A 26,553-nucleotide genomic window follows, 5' to 3' on the forward strand; every position below is an offset into this window, starting at 1 on the left:
AAACCCTACTTTAATCAAGTCGTGCGTCACTCAACTTGTTCGACATCAACAACAAGCTCGCAGTGCTTGTTGTTGTTGTCGTGATGTTTTTCATTTTACTTGTAATATCGACGTTAATTAATTGTTTACTTAATAACCGTAAAAAACTTAAGTGCCTATTATATTTTGTATAAAATATATATTGTAGAATGGTAAATATAATAAGACCTTACTATATAAGGTCTGAAAGCACAAAATGTTTCTCCTATGTAAATACATCTATAGAGATAATAATATAATTCTTCGCCTAAAAATAATATTCATTATTAATATAAATGGAATATTTTGATAGTAGAAATATACTACATAAATGAATATTTATAGATATGAGACGTATATTAAGAAAATATAGATTTTAAAAAGTAAACGGAAGAGTTAAATAAAAAAGACATAAGGACACCATAGCTGTAAATAGTTCTTCATTTGCTTGCACGTAGCACATTATAGGATGTATATTTCTTTACCCTCGCCCTGAGCAGCCACATATGAAGGATGACAATTATGGTTATTGCACCGTTTACTATTCTCATTAAAAATAGTGCAAAACATTTAAACTTGCTGGCCGGATGGATGTTTTCTGGTTGTCCAAATATGTTTCATTAGTTTGTGTAAAGAAATTTTGCATAGGTACGTAATGGTAGAGTAGCCTCAGCTTTTAGAATTAAATTTACATAATCTTTATTGTAAATATTGAATCAAAAGTAATAACTAACAATTCAAACTATACATATAAATAATTCTTTTTATTTGTTTATAGTTTTGTAAAATTTATCAGGTTAAAAGACAGTTAAAAAAAATAAGCATACAAAAATTGGGTATTAACTTTTTTAAAGAAATTTTCAAATTTCTTTCCTTCTGGAATTTTATTCGAACCATTCTAAATATTTTGAAACAAAAAATAATGAATGTGTATGTATAATTTTATTATGTATAAATTTGAAACAAAAAATAATCAATGTGTATATAAACCTCATTTTTTTGTGTGCAAAGTTAAAATTTGTTCATAGTTTTTGTTCTATCTATCCTAATATAATATTTCTTACCTGAAATTTTGTGTCACTCAAATATATATTTTATAAAACGTCAAAACGGTAATCACAATTCTCAACACCGTGTATCAAAAGTAAGATAACTGAGATTTTGGTTTTGTACGGACTTTTTTTATACTCAATACCAAAATACTCAGTACTTTTAAAAAGCCAATTAAACTGCAAACCCAAAGTCAAATAAAGATAAATAACATGCCTATTCAAAATGTTAAGAACTTTAAGTACTTAGGAAGTATAATCACAGAGGACGCTAGGTGCACATTGGATATTAGAACTAGAATAACGGTCGCAAAACAGGCCTACGACAACAAAAAACATATATTTACATAAAAATATCCAAAATAATCCTCAAGAAATTTATAAAAACTTATATTTGGAGCATAGCATTATATGGGTGTAGAACATGGACAATGACGCAAAAGAAAAAAAAAGATGCTTGAGGCATTCGAAATGTGGACATGGAGGAGAATGGAAAGGATAAGCTGGACAGAAAAACTAACGAATGAGGAAGTCCTGAAAAGAGTGAACAAAAAAGAACATTAATTAAAATAATAGAGAATAGAAAAGGCAAAATGCTGGGTCACCTTATACGACATGACGATTTTTTAAGACCATAGTAGAGGGAAAAACAGAGGGCAAAAGAAGAAGAGGAAGACCGAGGAATAACTACATAGGACAGATAAAAGAAACACTAGGTGTCATGTCGTATAGGGAGGTCAAGGATATGGCCTGGGATAGAACTGGCTGGAAGAAGATGCATGAATTAGTTGCACCGACAAGAGAAAACTCTTAAAAGAAAAGAAGAAGACGGTCTTTTTTTAATAATAATAATATGGTAATAATGTAATGGTAACCCCTCCTGCGCTATCGGTATACATTAATGTGGCACTAGTAAAAGATGATAAATAAGGATGAAACAAGTCATTTGGTCCATAGTGACAAATTCATAAAAAAATAATCAAAATGGTTTCCAGGGGAAACCTGATAGGGTATATTGTTAACAATGCGGCTGTTACATACTCAATACTAACAATCCCTTTTTTCCCAGTTTTGGTTTGTACGGTTGCCAATAAATTAATTGTATGCGAAATGTAAAAAAATAGAGATTTTTTCACAAAATTTATAATAGGAATATAGTCACACAAGGGCACTAAACTATAAGGGCAATAAACTGCACGTGAGACATTCTTTTTTCTATGAAAAAAAATACATATCCCAAGATTTGTTTTGTGGTGTCTTTTATTAGTTTAATTCAGTTAATCTGGTATTTGTATACTAAAGGATGAATATAGTAATGCATTATCAAAAAATTCGGCTCATCTATTCACTAAGATTTTTTTACTCCCATATTAATAATGAAGACACCGAGCTTTTTCAAATGCAATTTTTTTTTATATTTATTTATATGACAATCCTATTTGAGTTAAAGGAAGTGTGGTACATTTTGTCGTCATCGATGCCAGATTGATTGTTTTTATAATAAAATCTCATCAAATTAGAAAGAGGTAATAACATTTTCAATTATTTGTCTAAAAAAAAACTGGAGTTGTAACGATGTCATAAATCAGAATTTCAAAACGTCTTCATAACATTTTTTATGATTATACTTAATAATCAGGGTCATAGCCTGTTTATTTTGTTATTTGACATAATTTTTTCATTATAACCTTCTAATAAATTTTAATATTGTAATAACCTTAATGAAATAAATACACAAACTTTCTACCTATTTAAATTTCATAGATTAACTATACTTTTAAAATACACTATATATCACTTCCTTAGAGAATTCGGAGTAAAAGAGCGCATATATATATATAACTTCCGCTCGAAACATACAAGTCTCAAAATATCACACGCAGCTGAAATCGTTCATGTCTCAGAATATCATAGGGTCAAAACATTAGTTTCAAAATAAATATTAAAGCTAAATTTCAAAAGATATAAATCCCTAATAACATACTATTTTTAGTATGGAGTACGAGTACTTTTAGTTAACTTATATTAAAGTTTTATTAAATTACATAATAAAAGTTTAATGTAATAATAAAAAAAATAGATTTCTTTTTAATACTCTAAGTGCAAATTCATTGTTTAAAATTTAATATATTTCAAATTATTCTATGACTATAGTATAAGTAAATGTTCAGTGTCGGATATAGTATATTATAGAATTTACATAAACAAGCCGTACATAAATCCCACTAAATAATGGCTGAGATGGTCATGGTGAAACTTTTACACCTACTTCGGCTTTTAGTTTTTAATTTTTTTTGTCAAGTTGTTTGCTCAAGTTTTTGTCTAACATTTTTACTTGATTTCGATGTTTTATTTCGCTCCCACAGCGTTTTTAATAATAAATCATCAGTCACAAAAATAGAAAATTGATAAATAATTCCGACGTTGCCGCACTTTCGCGTGAATGCTCTTAATACATGAAAATGTATTTTAAAATTGCATATGTTAACTATTAATAAATTACGTAAATTATATTACTTTTAAACTTATTATGCTTATTTTTAATTATATCTATATATAAGTATAACGAGAACTTACTATGTTTGTGGTTCCCGATATTTGTTTCGACTTAACCGGAAGTCTTCTACAGCGGGCGTACGGCGCTTTACGTTACAGCGTCTCGTCTTGCACTACGGACTGCAACCAGGAATGGCAATTATTGCTTCATTTAATTCATTATCATTTAGTGTAATTGTTATTTTTATTCACAGTGATATCGCGGTTTGGTAAAATACCGAACGCCTGGCAAACCTAATATAGACATATGTAAATTTTTGTACATTTTAAATTTCGAAAACGGAATTGTCATTAATATTGACCGACTTTACTGTCGCCACCTTTCAAGGATGAGAATGATTTTACCGGCTCAATCGCTGCGGTACCACGACTTTCATTATAAAATACGTGGCATTCATCATTTCAATAGAGATTCATACGATTAAGTATTCTGTGGTTTTGTATAAACATACGTGAGTATTATAAAATGTGCAAGGTCCGAGAATCTCGTATAACGTGGCTTGTATGAAGGTGAAAGCGTTATAGTGGTCGCAAGGCGCGACCACTTTCACTTAACTCCCCGGCAGTGAGTAAGCAAATAGTGAATCTGGATAAATAGGATAGTAAGGGATCGGCAACTCATTCCAACTTATAATATAATGGCACTCATATCTGTACAAATAACTCATTTATCAAAATTCAAATAATTTTAAGATTTTCGTTCGTTTATCGAGCTCTTGTTCTTTTACAGTCTTATTCATAAAAAGTCTTATTGTAGGTTTAAAGAGGTCTTTAGCTAAAATGTCCAATAATACTATTGAAAATTTATAACAGAGCTTTATTCATAATCTCATAATCACTCAATAAGCTGAATAACTAAAATAGTTTTATTGGAAGATTTACACTGTAAACTTGTTGTGTTCTACAGACGATAGACAGTAAGCTGTCGAAAATATGATGTAATTTTATTAAAAGTCTTAATACATTTATATTTAACTACTTCTATTGTTCCATTTTTGTAATAATGAACAGATAAATATAATAGTGGAATGTAACGATCGTAGGTACTTACTTATATTTTATTTTTCAATAATTATTTTGTTATAATTTCTACAAAGGTAGAACATAAAGTTATCCTTAATATAATTATCCTAATCTATGACTCGCAGTAATACAGCCTAGAACATATCCATCCTTCATGTTAGCTTATTATTACAGGTCAGGCTTGGTATGAGTTATTTAGTTATTCTACTTTCTTTTTAATAAATTGCTTACAGATGTTATTTCTTTTCTTACTATTATTGTAAAAAGAAAGTAAGTTTATTACCTCTTGGCTTTTTAAAGGATTTAACCAAACGTCGTTAAATTTGGCATTACGAGCTATTTTGGAATAGAGAAAAATGTAGGTTATTTTTTATTTCGGTCACGTGGACGAAGTTGCGCGTGATAACTATTTAAATGTAAATACCTAAAATAGTAGTTCCCCTGCTATTATTTTAGGTATATATATATATATATATATATATATATATATAGCCGAAGATATTTAAAGTAACCACATAGGATGCTGAGTTGTACCATTGTACCTATCATTAAAAATGCACCGCGACAGACGTAACTTGCCACTATTGTTTTGTTCTACTACATCTATGTGATCATCTCACGGTGTGTATTTTACGGCCTACGTCAAAAACACTACGTAATGACGATTATTATTAGAAATTATTGGCATGTAGAACAGGAAATTACTATTAAGTGTAGTACCTATTCTATTTATGCTTAAGTGATATTTACTAATATTATAAATTTGAAAGCCTGTTTATTTAATTGTTACCTCTTAGCGTCTTAACGGATTATGTACAGATAATAATTAGAGAATGATATAGGCTACCTTTTATACTGGTCACGCGGACGAGTAATATAATAATTTATTAATTTATATATTTTATTTTTGTTATATTGACAAAATTCTGTCATACATACATATTTATCACGCCTGTTTCCCATTAGAGTAGGCAGAAACAATGAAATGCCAAATACTTTGATTCACATTATCAGACCTCTTTCACTTCCTCCACATTCGTCACACATCTTTTCATATAAGCTCGCTAGTTACGGGTACTTTTAGTTTCCTACCGACATCACTATTCATTCGTGCTTGATAAATTTCTATAAAAATATCTTACATCTTAACTATCTTACATACATCCTCCACAATTTGTGTGTCAGTCAATTTGTATGTAAGTACAAGTATTTCCAAAGATGAATTACGAAAAAGAGTATTTCTTTTCAAAACAAGTGACTCTCGATTCGTATGTACTTGTGAAGCTATGTTATGCGCTTATGTAGGCAATTCTAAACCGATTTTAATTCTTTTTGCAACTTTAGGCACATTTTAAATGTATCAGTTGATACACTAACGCTTAAAATATTTACTATCACAGTAATGTTCATCATATTTATTTTGATCATATTTTCAACAACTAAACTGACCATGAAAATTATAATTAAACAACTTAAAAAATTTTAATTGAATTGAAATAGATTATTTATATATTGATAATTTTCACTTTTGTTGTTCGAGATGCCTTCAACTTATTAGCTGGGCTACGCTATGCTGTATGCATATTGCGAATGTTTATTGTCATAATCTTTTTGCATGAACCTCTAGTTTTGCGATTATGTGTTTATATTATATTTTGTTACCTATAACGTTTATTAATTAGAACGTTTGAGAAAATTCAAAAGACCTCCACACCAAGATGGTTTTCAAAGGCGCTGAAAGTTCTCAGTTGCAAGACTCAATTTATGAGTAATTCCTTGTTATTCTATCCTGCACAGCTATGAAATAAATATCGCTTATATATTTAAGGATGCATCTCTACTGGGTCTTTAAAAAATATATTGTTATTCCACTGCCAAATGATTCTTTCGAGAGAATTTAATTCAATGATGATACTCATCATTGAATTAAATTCTAACTTTTATATTATGCGTACTCGTATTGCATTCATCATTTCGTTGCATAATTTATGCACATTTATTTATATTTATAAGGATAAATGTTGATGTGGTTATTAATCATCAAGTTTTTTTTTTTTTAATTTCTCATTGCCATATTTAAATATTTCTTTACAATTCTCGGTTTAAGAGTAGGCGAAGATATCACTTAAGAATCTCGTCTTGTTTTAAATTATCATAAATAATATGTTAAAATTATAATATTTTTTTAAGAAATAAGGATTAAATCATTTCCTGGAGGCTATACTTGTACAAAAGTACTCATTTCTGTATGGGAACTTCTGTCCCACTCGCGTTTCTGCTACCAAACGTCAGTGCTTGGGTAGTTGTGTTCCAGTTTAAAGGGTAATATGGAAATGTTATTATTAGGTACATAGACATACCTTAGTTGTCAGAAATAATATCACATGAATGTTACCCCTGATACATTACAGTCTTTGTATTCTCTTAATCATAGTATATGTACTCTATTTTTCGTCAGATGAGCCGTCGGCTTGTTTGTGATTTTAACGTACATAAAAAATATTCTTATGAAAAATTATTCTTATTTTTTAATTAACATTTTAGCTTTGCGAATATTTTCAACTGATTTCTGAGATATGCTTGTGCCACATTTTTGTTTATAATGAGAGCCACTTTCGAGATTTTTTATCTGTTGATTAGGAAATATAAGTAAGACTGACCGAATATCAACGATATTTTATAAAAACGAAAGACAGGTATGTTTTATCAAAATTGGTCGAACCAAAAATGATATATAACTTCTCTCCTTTATTGTACGGTATATAATTATAAAAGTAACATAAATGAATAAATATATTAAGTTCCAAAAATTATTATCTCTTAACTATTGCCATTGTGGTGAAAGTAACACTCGACATGCCCACAATTCCACATAAAGATTCTAGGTATTTATTAGTAACGCACTTTAAATAAGTATCCGTTAAATAATTTACCATATATTTTTACGTTTTAAATAAACAAGTGAGATCACATCTTTTCTAATTTGTATTTTTGACTAATGAACATATTTTTGTATTTAGTTCTATAATGGATAGTAGTAGCATTTCTGTCACTAGAAAAAATCGACTCACTCTCTGGCAATCCTTTACTCGTAACAAGTATTTTGCATTTTCAAAAATGTACCTTTTTAAAAATGTTGAGGTATGTGAGTAGTATCTTCAATATGCAAACATAGGTATATATTAACTATTTCCGTCACTCTTAGAATAATTATTATTTAAACTATAGCAAACACGTGAAATTGAACAACTGTCTGTTCTTATCCTTCTATAGATAGCCAATAAGTCATGGATAAATCACATCTGCTCATTACTGATTATGTCATCGGGCAGAGTAACATTTAAAGCTTTGTGGTGCCACCTACGCTCATCATCTGTTCGCTCACATACATACATACATAGTTCGCACCGCTGTGTTATGAATTCACGATTTTTGCTAAAACGAATGTTTAGAGAATAATAAAATATATAGTAAACTATTGTTTACGAGCGATTTCGTCCGCGAAACCGGTATACATTAATTGACCAGGATAAAAAATAGTCCATTTGAAATATTTGCTTGAATTGGTTGGACCATTAAAGCGCCAAAAGGTAACAAATAAATAAAAACGAAGTTTTGAATTTGTAAAATTTTTTCAACTATAAAGATATTGTACCTATAGGAATTATTTATCTAATTTTTAATCAGGTTTTCAGCTATATGTTTTTTTGGATAGTCCGGTAAGCTCACTCACAACATATGCGTGATCGCTTTTAAACCAGGAAACCCAGAAGTTGTAAACGCGAATCTATCTTCTGTAAACCCGATCCTTCGCTCTGCGCATTCAGACCTTATCCGCTGTTTTTGTTACATCATCAGCCCACTGCAAGTTTGTCTTCCTACTTTTTTCTGGGCAGTTCTTAGTTTCCACTCTGCGATTATAGAGACATAGAAGATTATATCATCAGCAAAACGGAGGTGTAACAACAATTCTCCATTTATTTTTCGCTTGGCTTGGATCTCTCTCAAAGATTCCAAGCCAAGTAGAACCGCTAGAGACTGAACTCCTTTTATGTTTTGTATTTTTCATAAAGTTTAAAAATTTAAACATCACTTATACACGCGACGCTGCCCATTACGAGTTGGCGAATCCACTCCTATTAGGGGTAATTAGTTGCCTGTGGCATATGATAGCCTTTTCTTAAAAGATATAAGTTCTTCTTATGTAACCGCCGCCCGATACATGGGATTGGTTATTTTATAGTTAAGTAAAGCTCCTCCACACCAACCTCGCTTCTTTCTCAACCGAGCTTGTGGACCGGCATTGGTGGTGTTTAACGCGAATAGAACTATTATTATGTAATATATCTAATGTTTATACATTATGCTAAATAAAAAAAAAGAAGGAAACGTTAAAGAACATGGAGAAATCCTTGTAAATAATGACAGATACTTTGTATTTTACAAATATGTTTTGAATATGTACAGTCTTACATACAAGACGCCAGAGGTAGACGATGTACGTAATGATGTACATTGAGGTTGCGACATCCCAACAACGATACTCAGACAATCCAGCGTCTAAATTATTTCATAGTATTTAATTTTAAAATGCATTTACATGTATTTGAGTCACAAAATAAACTAATTGATAGCTAAATAGATTTTGTGTTGTAACGTACGTGTAAGTAAATAAAGCACCCATTAAAATATACAATAGTATAAGACCCTACAAGAAAGAGTATGTCAGACTCATATTATTTGGGCTCGGTAGCAATGCTTTAGTTTTTAATTTAGTAACCTAACCTAATTGTTATTATTATTATTATTATGAGTACACCTATCCCCCGATTTACACGGTACTTGTTTTACACGTTTTCGCTTTTACACGGTTTTCCAAATAAGTTTTTTTTTTTTGTTTTTATCGCACTCTACTAAATACTACTGTGTTGGAACACGTGCGCTGTGTACACATCTCACGGGTAATCCCGAGCTTATGTGTGCTGACTTGCTGCACATGCACACTGTGTCTGTATTTCTTCGCATAAAATTAAAGTTTTATGTACGGAAAATTGTATTTGAGTAAGAATATTAAAAAAAATCAACTGTTAAATAGCAAAATTATGCATTTTCTGCAAGCTTTTCGATTTACACGGTTTTGACTTGAAAATTTTTAATTTTCGATATACACGTTTTTCTCAGGAACGTATCTACCGTGTAAATCGGGGGATAGGTGTATTACCTATTAGTCTTACCTATTAGTGCCGCCATTTTTTTAAGATATAATAGAATAGAATTTTTATGAGTACTTTCATCATTCTTGATCAGCTTTCTTCTTGTACAGCCTTAAAAATTTTAGATATGATGCCTTATTGACAAATGTCCTGAGGGACAGATACAGAGACACATAATTCTAAAAATTTCATTTATGTATGCTATCTAGATATAGAATCCTAAAATTTCTTTAATATTGTTATTAGTATCTTATGAATACATTTAACTTAGTATTTTAACAATTTTGTTATTAGTTCAAGATATCATTTATATGTATGTAATTAGTATTATGTTCATTGTTATAAAAAGATATAAATTCCAAATGAGCACAAATTACATCAAAACACATGTAGTTTAAATGTGACGGTAATGATGCCTACTGTAATTATCCTTTATTTTCCATTGGCTGATTTCGCTTTATGCTAAATATTATACAGAATTATATTTCTATCATTTATATAAATAACACGACTTGCGTTTGCGAAAACTATTGATTGTTTATTATACAAGGTAGATTCAAAAACAGAATAGCACGAATGCCTGTTATAAAGTAAAAAAGAATAATTCTCGAACACGTAGTGTCATTACTGAGAACATCTATTTCCTTCTGTTGATAATGACAGTACCTACATTACGTATACTTTGTTTGTTTCAGGTATAAAATGACAATGCTGAAGAAGATATCTCATCTGTAATTTACAAAAAGATTAGGTTGGTATCGCATAGTCATCATCACATTGTTCTATGTCATATCTCAATCTGTATTTTTCCAATTATTAATGTAGCTATTAGTTCTACGTACTTATTAGTGATACCTTCACGAAACTGCACCGATTTCAGTTATCGTTGTAATAGACATTATTTTTATATACCTATCTAAGAACAAAATCTTTGATACCTATGCGTGAGTATATTATTATCATGATTGATGTCATTCTTTGTCAAATAAAAATTATTTATCATAATATTGATTATAATATATATATAATAGTATTTATTATAATAAACTTACCATCATATATAAGACAATATTAGGTCTGTTACGGCTCGCCATCGACAGGGAGTTCACGTACAACCCGGTTTCAGAGATGTTTTCTCCTACGAACTTTCAGGTTATGGAATGATCTCCCTGCCTAGGTTTTTCCGAGAGACTACAGCATGGGATTCTTCAAAGGGAGGATAAAGAGGTTTCTTCAGGGTCGGCAATGCGTGCGTAATACCCCTGGTATTGCAGGCGTTCATAGGTTCATGTGGATCGATTTACCACCTCAGTGGTATAAAAAATATAATTAAATTAGTGATAATTAAACTTTAGCGTCAATATGACCTTACCCACTAAATTTTGTTATATACGAGGTCTGTCCGGAAAGTTCGTATAAAAGTGTTCTGGAATGCGAGAAAGAGGAGTGGGGAGGCCAGGTAAGCGCAGGACCCCTTCCTTATGTCCCTAACAATGCTTCAGTTCTGGTCTGACCGCCGTGCGGTGCGAACTGGCTTGTCACGCCATCTGTGAAGTTACCTCTTAACGAAACCCCGTCGGCATGGAGCCCGCTTCCGTTGAAGAGCAGCGCGTCGTAATCAAGTTTCTCTCGAAACTCGGCAAGAATGGCCGTGAAATTTTTGCCGATCTCAGAACAGTTTATGGGGATGATGCTGTGAAGGAACCAACCGTCCACAAGTGGCTAAAAAGATTCAGAGAGGGCCGAGAAAGAGTTCGATGTTCGGGGGATTGTCCATCAAGAATTCGTCCCTCCAGGCCAGACAGTTGATGGAAAATTCTACGTCGATGTGCTCAGACGCCTCAAAGCTCGTGTGGCACGAGTTCGTCCAGAATTGGCGCGAGAGGGGCGTTGGATTCTTCACCACGACAATGCCCCTGCCCACACCTCTCTTGTTGTCCGTGAGTTTTTGAGTAAAAATTCCATTACGGTGACCGAACACCCCCCAAATCGCCGGATTTGGCCCCGAGTGACTTCTTCTTGTTCCCAAAAACCAAATTGTGACTTCGGGGGCGGCATTTGGGGAACATAAATGAGATAAAAAAGCTACGACGGGGCAGCTGAGAAACCTACAACCAGAGGACTTTCAAGGAGCCTTCTCACAGTGGAAACGGCGTTGGCACAAGTGCATTATGTCACAGGGGGAGTACTTTGAAGGGGATAAAATTGATTTACCTGAATAATTGTAAAATAAAATTTTTAAAAAACTTTTATACGTACTTTCCGGACAAACCTCGTAAATACAACTCAGTAAGGTAAGTAACGCTATGCTCTCATTAATGTAGGTATTTTGTTGTCATTTGATTGGCTGAAATTATAACCTCGGTGACAAATAATATTATACTAGTCCGATAATATATAAAAGGTAGCCAATATATCAGGCCCTACCCTATCGGATTTAGATTGGTTTATATGTATTGCCTCGAAAAATAGTAGACTGATAAATAATTTGACAGTTTGAGAGCAAAACGTAAATCAAAATTTTAATTACAAAATATCGTAGGATGTAACTGAGAAAACAGCAAAGTTCACACAAACAAATCACCGGCTCATCAAAAAGAAAACTATATGAGGCTATCTGTATAGTGCGGTAATTAGAATATATTCTCTTTCAGAGAGAGAGCCATATTCTGTATAATATAAGATTGTCGTTACTAAATATGTTTTGTTTCTAATGAAATATTCTACTATCCTTGATGGTTTGGAGGGAATAATAAAGAATATATATGGGTCATATACCAGCGATCTCCAGTTTTGCAATCATCTGGAGTAAAAGGTCAAGATGGCCTTAAAAAGTTACTTACCATTAGATGAGCCATATACTGCTTTGCCCCTTGTGTTATAAAAAAAATTTGTCTATTTTTATGTAAACTGTACATCACTGCTGGCCAAAAGTTTATAGTAATTTAATCGTATAATGATTTTTCATTTCATGATGCATTTTTGTATAAAGTACTAACTTTACGGCATATGAAAAGTTTTTTTTTTTTTTTTATTAAATAGTTAAATAAACACAAATACACATAATCTACTATCGCTTTTACCGTGTATTTGAAGAATCGTAGGTAGGTAACTATTGCTTAAATACATTTGCTTACATTCTTATTTGTATATGTTATAAACATACCTATACCTAATATAATTATTTAAGCAAAATACCATAGTTGTAGGTATATAACTAAATAATGAGTTGAGTAGACAGCTCGTAGGTAGGTATCTAAACGAGTATCTGCGAATTCATTAACCCTACGCTGAAAGTCTGCCAGGACAAAGAGCAGTTTGTTAATCACACTGTGTATCTAACAATACATACTTTATTACAAAATGATACTTTTATCTTATGAACTAAATGAACAAACCAATATATTATTTGCGTTTATGTGCATTTATATTCAAAATATTGTGCGTAATATTCTGTTTATCGATTCGATGGAAAGTTTGATGTTTTGTTTACCTGACCTCGAAATTTGTATTCATCCAAGAGAAATAAGGCTTCACTTTATTATATTTCTTTTGTTTACATTGGTTCGCATTAGCGAAGTATAAAGTATGTAAATATACCTACTACTGTATATGTATATATATATATATATATACACCTTAATATGCCGTGTGGTTCCCGTAGGTATCGTAAGAGACAATTAAAAAAACTTAATGGTCGAATAATGGGCAGCAGCGTTCCTCTTAAAACAACAATAAAGAATAACTGCGGTTACCAACCCGCCTGCCAAGCATGGCAACTACTACTACTATCAAAACCCCCCTTTATGGGCGAGGCTTATGTTCAGCAGTGAGCATTTAACGGCTGATATGATGATGATGATATATATTTATGGCAACAAACAGTCATGTATGAATATACCATACTACACATCAGAGTTTTACTATAAAAGATCTTTGTAGTCACAATAACAGTATTATATACATATATATAATTCGTCATCAAGGACAACGATAATTATATTAAAGTGTAATATATTACGTAAAAAATATTAGAATATTATGTTAGTTTGTTTACATTACATATATGCCCATAATTGTATAGATAAAATGGCGTTGAGACAAGAGACGGTACCTGCCCTAGCGCCTTCCCTGCTTCGAGATCCTTACCGCGATGACTCTGGCCCACCCATCGCTTCTGAAGACTTTGATGATATGGTAAGTTGGTAATCATCCTTTATTCAGATTTTAACGACTAAGTGATAAAATAGGAGTTGGTATATAAATTCTTTTGTAAATACAACAATAACCAATATTTACATTTACATTTTGATAATAAAAAATTGTAAAAACAAAGGTAAACAAGTAAACTCTGAATCCGTACTAATGTTAGCTATAATTGTGAAAGTGATTTTGTTTATTACTTTCTACTAATCAACTGCTCAACCAATCTTCATAAAATTTGGCATACGTCTAGTATTTGGTATGAAGGAGTACGTTTTATTCCAGCCACGCAGATATGTTGCAACCAAAGCTAAGCTTTTTTAATGGATAATAACGAAATGGCAGCCCCGTCTGCGTTAACAATATACGCTGGCGGTGCACCAGTGAGGGTTGATAGGTCGTGATAAATACACCTCGAATTCAACACAGTGGTTTCCAGCGGGGACTACGTGGAGGTTGACCTGACAGGGTATATTGCTAGCAATGGAATCGATAGTCCGCATTACTAACAATATAATATAGGGCTCCTAGGTCCATTATTAACAATCCCTTTGCCCCCCCGGTCAAAGCTAGTATGATAATATATGAATGATGCATAAAAAAATTAAGATAATCATTATTTTCTATTAGTAAAGTTAGATGGAAACCTTGAGCCGTTTTATTCATCAATTTTTATATTTATGTTTTTGGTGTAATGGTAATAAACACATTTATGCTTAATGGAAGACGGCACGATATGACAGCTACGTTAAATAATATTATCGAGAGCCGGAAGTGAGCAGACAAAACTCGGAATACTTTCACGTACCCATTCTGTTCTCTGCTTTATTATCTTTTTATTGTTTGCGTGGAACAAACGAATTGGTCGAATCATACTCTGTCCGCGAAATGAATTATATTTGTTCATCATAAATATACATCAATAAACTTGATTCCATATAGTCGCAAATAGAACTTATATTCAATTGAGTTAAAAAAGAATGAGGTTCACAATTCAATTGCATTTTTTTAATGTTTACTTTTGGGTTTAGTCATAACTCCGTCTAATATAAACCGATTTTGAAAATTCTCCTTTTTTTACCTGAAAGGATATACAAAAACACAGAAATTTTATTAAAGTCAGTTCAATACTTCACTTTCGAAATCAAAATAAACTGGTTATATCACAATTGAAATCGTTTTTCTGTGGAAAACAATCTTAAATTGCATGTAGGGTAAAGTGGGAGAGAGGCTCTGCTTTTATCAGAGAGATTACAGATTAATCTTACGATTTCACAATACATCGTTATTTGCGTGTTATCTCCTATTTTTATTACAGTTATAAGCTTTCTTACATTAAATTAAATATACATCTTTATTATTTCAGGATGAATTCGTCGATGCACCAGAAGAGCAGCCTGCGTAAGTATATCTACTTTAAAATAAATATTTTCTCCTGTATCCACCTGACCATATTACTGTTGCCTTTTTTTGTAAAGTTAATTCCAGGGGGAAAATCATAGGGAAACCTCTGAAATTAACTTTACAATCAGTCAGTTTATTAAGTCACAAACCTTACCTACTTTCCTCAGATAATTTATCTGTATATCCTTTCTCTATATCCAATCTTAGTAGCAATTGAAGTATGAGTGAGTGTTTTTCCATGCGAGTGTGTGTGTGTGTGCGTGTGTGTGTGTGTATTATAATTTAATGCAATTATCTATGAAACTACTATTATCTAAGAAAGTTGTAAAGAGCATTGGCACTAATGCAGTAGAAATGCCGATTCAAACCTTACTCAGTTCGAATATATAGTGAGGAAACGATTTTTATTCTCAGTTGATATACGCCAAATATTAATAAGGGTGTTTTCTTATATGGTAAATTTCAAAAATAATTTTAGAATAGACATTGTAAAAAACGAACTTAAAACTAGTGATGCAATGAATACTGTATACGGCGAGTATAAGTATTTTTAGATAAATTCGTAATCAAAATTTAATACGTCTTAAATGTATATCTCAAGTGTAAATTAAACACATCTTAACTCTTACTTAAAAAACGTTATATATACAATGCTACCTTTTTAGGTAAGGACTAAAAGTCTGATTATGGAATCCAAATAAATGGATAATATTTAAGATGCTTTAATACGACTACGACCAAGAGTCTACCTGCTTGCATCGTCGCAGTATGAATTATAACAAATCATGACAGTAAAGAATAAAGCGTATGCAAAAACTTCCATGAAAATGTGAGAAAGACGAAAGTAATGGTTATTGAGAGGAAGGAAAGTTTAACAGCATATCAGATACGTGTATTAATTTTTAACGAGGGATGGAAAGTATGAGGGCGATATTGAGAGGAAAGCGAAAGTAGGAAACAGTGTCTACGGCCATAATTCAGGAAATACTGTCATCAACACTCATGTAGGAAAACGAATCGGGAGTATGACAGGAAAAGCATAAAATCGAGATAAATGCTATAGTGATGAGAGCTATGAGAAGTGCCGTAATCATTAATAGATAGAGTGAGAAGTAGTGTGTTTAAAGAGAAGTGTGCACCGAAAGAGGATGTAGTGACAAATATCGAAAATTCAATATTGTATTGGTTGGGCCATTTGGAGATAATGGTTGAAAGAAAAATTACGAAAGAGATACATCGAACAAGATTGGATGGAGATCTCGATAGAGACTGCATTAGATGGGCGTATGTCGACCAAATAGGCGACGTGCTGAAGAAGAGCCAAATAATTTAATATATGGAATCTGAAGTATTTGGCATTCCGTTGTTTCTGCCTACCCCAATAAGAGACAGTAATTACAGATATGTATATATATGAATGCAATGATAGTTGTTTGGATGGAAGGAAGGATGTTTTCGGTGATTGAGGTTGCACGTGAAAATAACTTTACTAAGGCTAAAAAAAATTTTATAAAGAAACACTTGGCAAACAAATTTTTAAAACTATTTGAAATTTTTGTTTTTTTATTAAAATTTGTATTTTGATGAATACAGGTGGATAAACGACTATACTTATAGATGTCGCTTAGTTATTTTTATAAGTGTTGTAAATACAGCATGCTCCGTATTAGAAAATATTCAGAATATCATGATTAATACTTATACTATATCTAAATATACAAAGTACAATGAATATTAATTTTATTTCTATCGTGATAACCAATTTTGTAATAAACGAATACTGTGAAATACTTCACCAACAGTATTTTAAAATGTTCGTTTATTATCTTTAATCACGGTTTTTGTTTCGGTTTAGCTAAATTTACCTCTTCACTGATTCGGTTTAATTTGCGTAGGTGCTCGATGGATTTATACACAGCTTTGGAGGAATGCGAAGTGGCGATAAGGAAATTTTTCAGCAATGATTTAGTTGGTGCCATGAATATAATGAAACCCTGGTACGTTAAATCTGATTCTATTTAAATTGCATGTTTTTACACAGACTATGAATCAATACTGATATGTACATAAATATAAATAATAATAAGTTTATATTTCACCTACTTTATTTATTTATGATAATGGAATACAGAGTGACTTTATAACTTATATAGAAGGGAAGGCCAGGAGGTTACGATCAACCCGCCACCGCGAAAGCGATAGTCCAAGATAGCCGTTTAAATAAGAAGAAAAAAATGGTTATTTCAAATGTACACAGCACGCGTCATGTACCCATATCCATATTACTTATACAAGACCAGCCTGAAAAATACATTTTTTTTTAATGTTTTTTTAGTGAAAAGGATTTACACTGATTTGTCCAGATAAAGTAAAATCTATTTATATAAATAACATACAGAACGTGTTCCCCTTTATTTATTTTTCCCCTTTTGAAATACACTACTTTGGAATAGATCACATAAAATATGTTTTTATTAAAGACATCACTTGTCAAGAGCTTGGCTACCCCTACCTTGTGGGTATAAGCTGCTTTATCGGTTAGATGTTATTGTATTCCTTATTTCTTACACACTTAGATATCTATCATGCTTGTTTGCAGTAGCAACTGTAGTATAAACATCAATAGTACTTAAGGATTAATGTGTTTACCTTTGATTAATCAAACGAAACACAATGCCCGTATCTCAATCATTGCGGAAACAGGTAAAACGCTTTGTGTCTACCTACGCGAGTCACGCAAAAGCCATTACCATAAAATTTTTCGTACGTATCCGTTTTTTTTTATATAAGTGATTTGTGACATATTATTTTATAATCGCCTGTTGTTCTCATTGTACAATACTATCCTATAAATTGATCTAGCTTGTGCTCCATCTATGTACCAAATTTCATTCTTTGTTCAACCGTTCCTTCGTTTAAACGTGATTGAACAGTTCGAAAAGTTGCTTGTTTGTTCCAAACATCTTTACGAACTTTCACATCCATAATACTTATAAGGTACCATTTAACTTGCAAATGAAATTATAACTAAGGACTTTCTGTTAAGGTTGAATATTCATATATTACAACTAGCATAGCAAAGCCGTGGAATACACTATATGAAGTATGCTATGTGTTCAGTTAAAATGAAGCCTTGCATGTACCAAATTTCATTCAAATCCCTCCTATCGTGATTAAGTATCAAACATACATATCTTCACATTTATAATGTTAGTGGGGTTTAAAACTTTTAGGAATATTTTACAATAATATGAAATTTGCATATAGGTATTTTACTTAAATTAAAGATTATTAGAAATATTTTCAGGAGTCAAACATCACTGTACCACAGTCTGGGCACTGCGATATTCGAATTTATTCCGGCAATGCTCACATTCGACCACAATCAGATTAACCGTGCTCTCGCCGCCCTCAAAGTTTGCATCTCAATATGCAACCAACAAAGGAGAAACTATACTCTTGTCGAGAGTATTGGCACTATTATCAAGAAGGTAGGTTGTTTATTGTCAATTTTAATAGAAACCTAAGAGAATGTAAATGATCAAACAATTAACGCGGCCATTAGACAGTCTGCTGATGGTTAATAATAGTCTATCAAAACAAATTGAAAAATAGATTAATTGATTGAATTAAATTTAAAGGTTTCTGTGAAAATTCCATTAAAACTTGTTTACTTTTTCCTTAAGTTCAATTGAAACAAATTACAGTATATGTTTTATATAAATAAAACTCAATTTCCGAATATCGTGCTTCTGAACTTCTGCACCTAATTGGCTAATTCTTTTTTGTAATTTTTATAATTTAATTTAACTTATCTGTAGGTCTCGTTTGGACAGTCCGTAACTTTGTCCTGACAAGATGTCAAAGAAAGTGTTTGAATAATCGTGCGGAAAAGTGAAAAACACATATATGAAGCCAAAGCAGGCATCTAGTTAATTATAAGGACACATATGTTATTACTACCTTTAGCGTTTCTATTAAAAAAAATAGTTAATGCTAAAGCAGATTGACAATTGTATAAAAAATAATTCAACATAATTAGGTAACCCAAAATTTAATTAAAAATGGCACTCAAATATTTTTTGTAGCGAAATATAATGTGGAGAAAGACTTATTTTCGGTTAAACATTGGTTTTTCGGGATCCATGTATGTTGATTGGACTTCTAATTACTATAATGATATTTTGTATTCAAAAATTTACATATTTACCCATTTTACCTTTTGAAAAAATTTTTTTCTTTATATCATTATATTATTAAAAATTTTACAGCCCGATTATGGCACGTATAGTGATATGGAAGCACACGCGGAACTGTGCTACGCTGAGGCCCTGCTCTTGCAAGCTGCTATGACCATAATGGAAGGCGAAGATCTCACAGGCCTCATAAAGGGCACGATCAAAGTCAAAAACTGTTACAACAGTTACAAGTAAGCAAGATCTTAAAATATCATTTTGTATTTATATGATATCTCGGACACTTCGTACAAAAACGCCACGATCCATGCTTATCACAACTACAGAAATAATTAACTGTCTGTACACGTGACAATGTGTGCGTCTTTAGTTACGATTAACGCGGGAAATAAGTCTTTGGGTGCTGGCGCGTATTAGAGAAGGGGTGAGGTCATGTCCTAGCGGGCGGCAGGGAGTATCTACACTGTACTTTAGTACTATTACTTGTATTATGCTTATACTTAAAGAAGAAGCAATGGTCCAGGTAACAAAGCTCGAAAAACCAACTATTAAATGGAAAGGATAGTTTTCGAATTGGAGGCTCATAAAGACAAACGTAGTGTAGAGTGACTCTTCATTAGATAGAACGACGACACCAAACATATTGTGAGAATTGAACAGATGCAAGTGGCTCAGAACTAATTCCGGTTAGTTTATTTGAGAGTTTATTTTGTTTAATCCCGCCACCATTATTATGCCTTCGACTATTAACATGTTTTACCAACGCGCACATACTTAAATGAATAAAACAAAAAAAAAAAAATTAAATTTATTTAAACTTTAATGCACAGTGAAACTATGTACATCGGACGGTGATCTCTACCAAACCTCTCTACCTGGGCAAACCGAAAAATAAGCAGGCGGTGCATTATTGAATTGATGGAATATAAAAATTAATACTTATAATAATAAATTAATTCATATATTATAAACATTTAATTAGACTAATATAAACGTACATATAATACATTAAATAAATATATATATATACATAAATATTACTATAACAAAAAACTATATTAAAAGAGCAAATGAAACAAACTATAACTCAAAGTAATCAGCAAGATTAAGTATAAAAAGTGAGAAAAAAAATCTAAACAAGTAACCAATTATATAGACTTTCAATGAATAATGTCTACAATAATATAGGAAATCAATTATCAAGACTATTCCTTTTAGCTGTTTATGATATCTGCAATGGAAATAAATGACTATAACTGAAATAATAATATCTATACCACTATTTCTTAAGCTCTAAGACACAGTGGATTTTATTAATATTTTTATGTTTTTTATAACAGGGACTGCTCCAAAATATTGGAGAAGAAGCAATGGGCCAATGAAGAAGCAAAAGTACACTTTCAAAGTGGAGTAAGGCTGGGTACGGCCACATTTAACGTAATGATCTCATTGTTGCCACCAAAAATTATCAGCTTGCTGGAGTTCGTTGGCTTCTCAGGCAATAAGGTTGGTTTTTGAATGAACACAAATATTACAATACAAAGTACACAAATATATAAAATTCTAATGTTACCTGTAGCAATACTTTTATCCTATAGTAATTTTTATCTATTATACAATAATCGAAACACGTATCAACATAATAACGTAATTATGTAATAGCTCAGATCAATACTTTCACCGCTCCTTTACATCAACAGAATGTCGTGAGTCGATTATAGGAACGACACGTAATATAGCAGAGATGGAAAATTCCAAAAAAATCCTAAACAGCATGTATTATGTAATTTTAACATCAAATTTCTGTTTCGTTCGTCCCCGAAATTTGGGAAAAGACTTCATGGTAGGCCTTCTGCTTCATCTTATCATCTCTCACTGGTGCCCCGCCAATGTATACCAATAGTGTAGGCGGGGTACCATTCAATTATCATCAATTAAAAAAAAACATATGCGCCTCTTTTAAAGAGCCTCCCTGCGAAATAATGCGCCATATACACAATAGAAGATAAGATCATGTCTATTTTCAGTTATTTACTTCATACATCGCACAATATTACAGGTTCACGGGTTGGCGGAGTTGGAGGCAGGGTCACGGTCGCCCGGTATACGCTCCATTCTATGCGACCTCACGTTGCTCGCGTACCATCTAGTTATATGTCACTTCATTGGTGCGGTCGGTGATCTACACGTATGCGAGGAAATTCTAGAAAAGGAGCTTATGGTGCGTACCTCAAGGGAGATGTTCATTAATTTATTTTAGTTCTTTTTTTTTATATACATCTTAGAATGGCAAAAAAGCTGACGGCCCACCTGATGAAAAGTGGTAACCGTCGCCTATAAACATGATCAGTACCATGAATATAACAGCGTATACTGTTTCACCCATGACACCCTCCATGCATTGCTATTCCACCATATCCCACCCTTCAAACCGAAACACAGCCATGCAAACACGACTGCTTTACGGTTGAAACACGAATGGGACAGAGGTACCCAAGCAAACGACTTTTGTACAAAGTCTCCCTCTATAATATATACCTTATTCAATGAATCTCAAGTAATTCTACATGTATATCTTACTCGTCATATCTCGTAGCTTTGGCTTCATGAATCGAGATTAAAATTATTCTTTAGATACTTGTTTTACCTGTGGCTTTGTCTGCGTGACATATCAATTGACCCCTATAAGTCTCTATTAAATGTCATGTTAAATGATTTAGCTGTTATGGCATCAAAAGTTAACAGAAACAGACTCAATTTTATATTTATAATGTGGGTGTTAGTCTAAGATCATTTCATGTTCATTCATTCATTCATTTAACGAAATATATGAGTGCTTGTACATGACTCTACATGTAATTATTATCCTTACAAACTACTATGTGGCACCATCGTCGCCAGTCCAATACACCAGAATACAAAATTTGTAAATATTATATTTTTTTAATAGGTATACCCGGACAGCATGTGGTTCTTAATATTCAAAGGTCGATTGGAATTACTTAAAGGCATGTTTCGACCCGCTATCGATACGTACAATCGTGCCATCGTCAGCCAAGACACCTGGAGGCAGTTCCGGCACATGTGCTACTGGGAGATCATGTGGGTCAATGGGTAAGTCATCGCACATGTTGAGTTTATTCATTTAAGTACATTGTACTATGTCACGTGAAGCAAAACGATGGTAGCTACCTAAGTGGATAGAAAGAATATTTAGCTTATCATAGAAAGTAAGGGTGCAACTTTTATGCTCTGTGCGTTATAGCGTTTTTGATAATTTATAAGTAAATAATGGTTTTGAGGACCATCCTTAACCGATAGTTTTAAGTATTGAACCCGAATTCAATGTAATATAAAAGTCTTTATACCAGTATCTCTACTTTGATCATTTAAATGTTACGACAATTGTTTTTACCAAAATAAAGGTCACTAACACAATATATTTAGTGAATAGATATATATTGATGAAATGATATGTGAAATGATTATATTTTTAGGTTAATGGCCCAATGGCGCGAGGCAGCGGTGTACGCGGACAAACTTATAGAAGAAAGCTCATGGTCAAAGACTATATACTCATACACGAAAGCTTCCATGTTGCTTCAACTTGGAGAACGAATGACAAGTTCTGAGCGACTACAGTGCAGTGATCTCCTACGGTATATAATCACATTACTTTAACTGTATTTTATATGTGTGCTTATATCGCTGTGAGTGCCCCGGCATAGAATGGGCCACCCCTTCCTTTACCGTGGGTGTCGTAAGAGGCGTAAGGAGGGCGAGAGATGGGCAGCAGCGTCCTTCCTAAAACATCTCTAAAAGCCTAATTGCGGTTGCCGACCCGCCTGCCAAGCGTGCCAACTACTGGCCAAACTCCTCTTATGGGAAAGCCTTATGTTCAATAGTGGACATATATATATATATATATATATATATATAACATGCGTTCTAATCAAGTAACGAGCAATTACTTGTTTATGTTAATTCCGCTACCGTTAGTATACGTGCAACTGCCAGTACTCGAATATTGACTTCTATTATTATTACCAGAAGTTTTACAACTTTCCATATTAGTCGTCAGTTTCCGAATGCTATTCCCTTCATGCATGTTGCCGTCACGTGTTTCACCTCTATACGAGACATCTTCAGACAATAGATCGCTGCTCGGAACCTAGTGTTAGCCGTTTAGCACCTAAACTGCGAATGACTCATTTTCGACCGCATTGCCGTATTTATACCCTTTTAGTAAAGGAAGGAGTAAAGGGTATTATCTTGCAATGTTTTATGTACTTGTTTTTATTTTTTTCTTAACATTTTATTACTGTGTTACTAACCTGGATCTACAAATTATTATAAAAATATATATGACTTCATTTTGTTTTTTAAAAGCTTGTTTTGGCAAAGCTTCATTATACGCCTGATGCAGCAGGTGTCCATAAGCTATGGCAACTGTTTACTGTTCGACATATCATATGGTTGTTCACCGCCATTGTAATATAAAAATATACGAGATCAATCCTAACTCAGCAACAAAACTTGTTTGACATTTTAAAACACAGTCTTGCAATGAGTGTAATCCCTCTTAGTAATATTTAATTATGGTGTTCTGAATACAGGAACGCGTCTTACTACAAACAACGCATTGCCGGAAAGTCGCTACCGATGGAGAAATTCATGATTCGGCGCTGCGCTCGCTATCAGGCCCAAGGCGGTCAAATAATACTGCCTGCTATAGAGCTACTCTGTCTCTGGAACATGTTCCACATACTCGCCAAGAATAAACAAGGAGCGCAGAACATCCTAAAGGTAATGTATACATTAAAACCCGCTTCAATTATAATAATATATGTACAAAACTAATACGGCAATAAACTTCAACCCAAGGTATCAAAAAAATAGCTGTGATCAGAAATTCTTTTTTTAAATTGGTCAAGAAGACACTGGATATTTGTTCATAGATATACCTTTTGGTGACAGGCAATAGCAGTGTAGTCATATGTACTCGTAGTGTAGACCTCAAATTACCCAGGAAATAGATTGATGCTATTTCAAATTTAATAGGAAGATGTCCATGATGTAGTGGCAGGCACGTTGCTTTAGGATAAGGACCCCAGGTTCGATTTTCTATGTTGCCTATTTAAGAAACGAACCTTTTTAAATTGGCTCGAGTCTGAGTGTACTGGGTTGTGCCCTAGACGTTCGCTGCCTGGTTCCTAATAACACAGACTATCCTAGTTTGAGGGCAAGGCGGTGTTTGGTGTGACTGTGAGAATCTTGTTATTAGTATAATTTGGTTCATCACCCAGGAGTGCTAGAGACAATCCATCTGGGAGAACCGAATGGTAATGTAAGCGCGCGTCGTCACCCGGTTACGTTTAATATCCTGCCAATCAGAACTAACCTACTTCAGTACGCTCCCTTAACTTGTGCAGTACTTATATCAAATAAAATTATAAGCATCATTGATGTTTTTAGTAGTAGCTCGCCAAAGATTAGAAGATTAGAAACTGCTAAGAAATATCTGGAGTTGGGTTAAATACCATTAATATAATTTTGTATGTAAGCAACATTGATTTGGTTTTTACTATCATAATGTTATAATTATTTTAATGATGATAAATAAATTTGCAACCTAATTTTGTAGTTGATAGAAACGACGCGAGATCGCCTAGAAAGCGGACCACAAGAGTGGATGGCTGGTTACGACGCTGACAACCGGGCACTGCTGCGCTACTTGCACGGATGTTGCCTGTCTGCTATGAATCTGCCACGGCTGGCTCTTGAGACTCTACAATCAGTTTTCCTGTATAATTTTTTTCTATACAATGCACAATAATTTCTATGGAAATTACAGTTTATATTGATAATAATTTACAATTCTCCAAAAATGTTGAGTTGATAAATTAATAATGATAACAGAAGGTCTACCATGATATATTTTTCGAAATTTCGGGGCCAAACGAAACACAAATTTGATTTTTAAAGTACATAATATGTACATACTATCTAAAAACATTAAAAATGTTAAAATATAGTTTGTTTGGACTATTAAGAAAGGTGTTATGACGAACTAGATGTTAAGCTGCATTTGCTGAGCCGATTTTGGTACGAACAAAAATATGAAATTGAGGCCGAAAATCCGGAATTTCATTTCGTGGACCCTCCATAGACCCCCTGAATATTAAAAACCTTAATTTATCTTCAAAATGTATGCATATTATTATATATTCAAATAGTCGATTCTAAAGCAACATTCTGTGTGTGTAAAATTTCAATTATATTTTACAATGAAATGATTATTCTAAAAACAATGTAAACTATTTTTTTTTTATTGTATTGCTTTTTCAATGGTCCCTGTACTTTAATAGTTTTGCTAAAGTATCAATATGCAGTTGTTATTTTAGACATAAGTTTAAACCTCATTCTCTTTATTTTGTGCTTATCTTCTTATTTGCCTAAAACTGTAATAATACTTCATAAACTACTCCAAGATAGGTAATGGCTGAAATGACGATGATGACTACTCCAACTGTTGTGAGCCAGGTAGGAAACAAATTGAAATATACATATGACAACAATATGAAAATGTATTGGATTTGGATTTTTTTTTTTTATTCCCTTTTGGTATACATTTCTAGATGTACAAACTCAATTAATATAATATGCATAAATAATATGTTTACACAGATTAAAGAATGACATCAAAGAAGATACTTTCCTGCTACCATACTCTGTGGCCGAGATGGCTATGTGTCACTACCACCTCGGAGATAAAGATCGAGCGATTCAAATGTTACAGGATGCCAGGTGAGTTGAGTAACCTATATATTATTATTATTTATTAATTATCATTCTTGTTATTGTAATACTTTATAAGAAATGTTACATTAC

At 32.6% G+C, this 26,553-nt stretch overlaps 1 protein-coding gene across 1 annotated transcript in view; it reads left to right on the forward strand.

The window, feature by feature from the left end:
• Positions 1-26,553, forward strand: part of LOC113518393 (tetratricopeptide repeat protein 39B-like) — a 35,967-nt gene that overhangs the window by 4,032 nt on the left and 5,382 nt on the right. Inside the window, exons 2-14 of the mRNA XM_026903299.3 lie at positions 10,555-10,610; positions 13,944-14,056; positions 15,429-15,463; positions 17,362-17,463; positions 18,774-18,957; positions 19,738-19,895; positions 21,003-21,168; positions 21,722-21,883; positions 22,613-22,776; positions 23,160-23,321; positions 24,279-24,468; positions 25,307-25,467; positions 26,350-26,469. Of these exons, the coding sequence (XP_026759100.1) occupies positions 13,949-14,056; positions 15,429-15,463; positions 17,362-17,463; positions 18,774-18,957; positions 19,738-19,895; positions 21,003-21,168; positions 21,722-21,883; positions 22,613-22,776; positions 23,160-23,321; positions 24,279-24,468; positions 25,307-25,467; positions 26,350-26,469 (1,712 nt within the window). The 5' untranslated portion in view covers positions 10,555-10,610; positions 13,944-13,948. The remainder of the gene's footprint in view (positions 1-10,554; positions 10,611-13,943; positions 14,057-15,428; positions 15,464-17,361; positions 17,464-18,773; positions 18,958-19,737; positions 19,896-21,002; positions 21,169-21,721; positions 21,884-22,612; positions 22,777-23,159; positions 23,322-24,278; positions 24,469-25,306; positions 25,468-26,349; positions 26,470-26,553) is intronic.

This window comes from Galleria mellonella, unplaced genomic scaffold, assembly GCF_026898425.1.
Source record: "Galleria mellonella isolate WM207_F2 unplaced genomic scaffold, CSIRO_AGI_GalMel_v1 utg33, whole genome shotgun sequence".
NCBI classification, from domain to species: domain Eukaryota; kingdom Metazoa; phylum Arthropoda; class Insecta; order Lepidoptera; family Pyralidae; genus Galleria; species Galleria mellonella.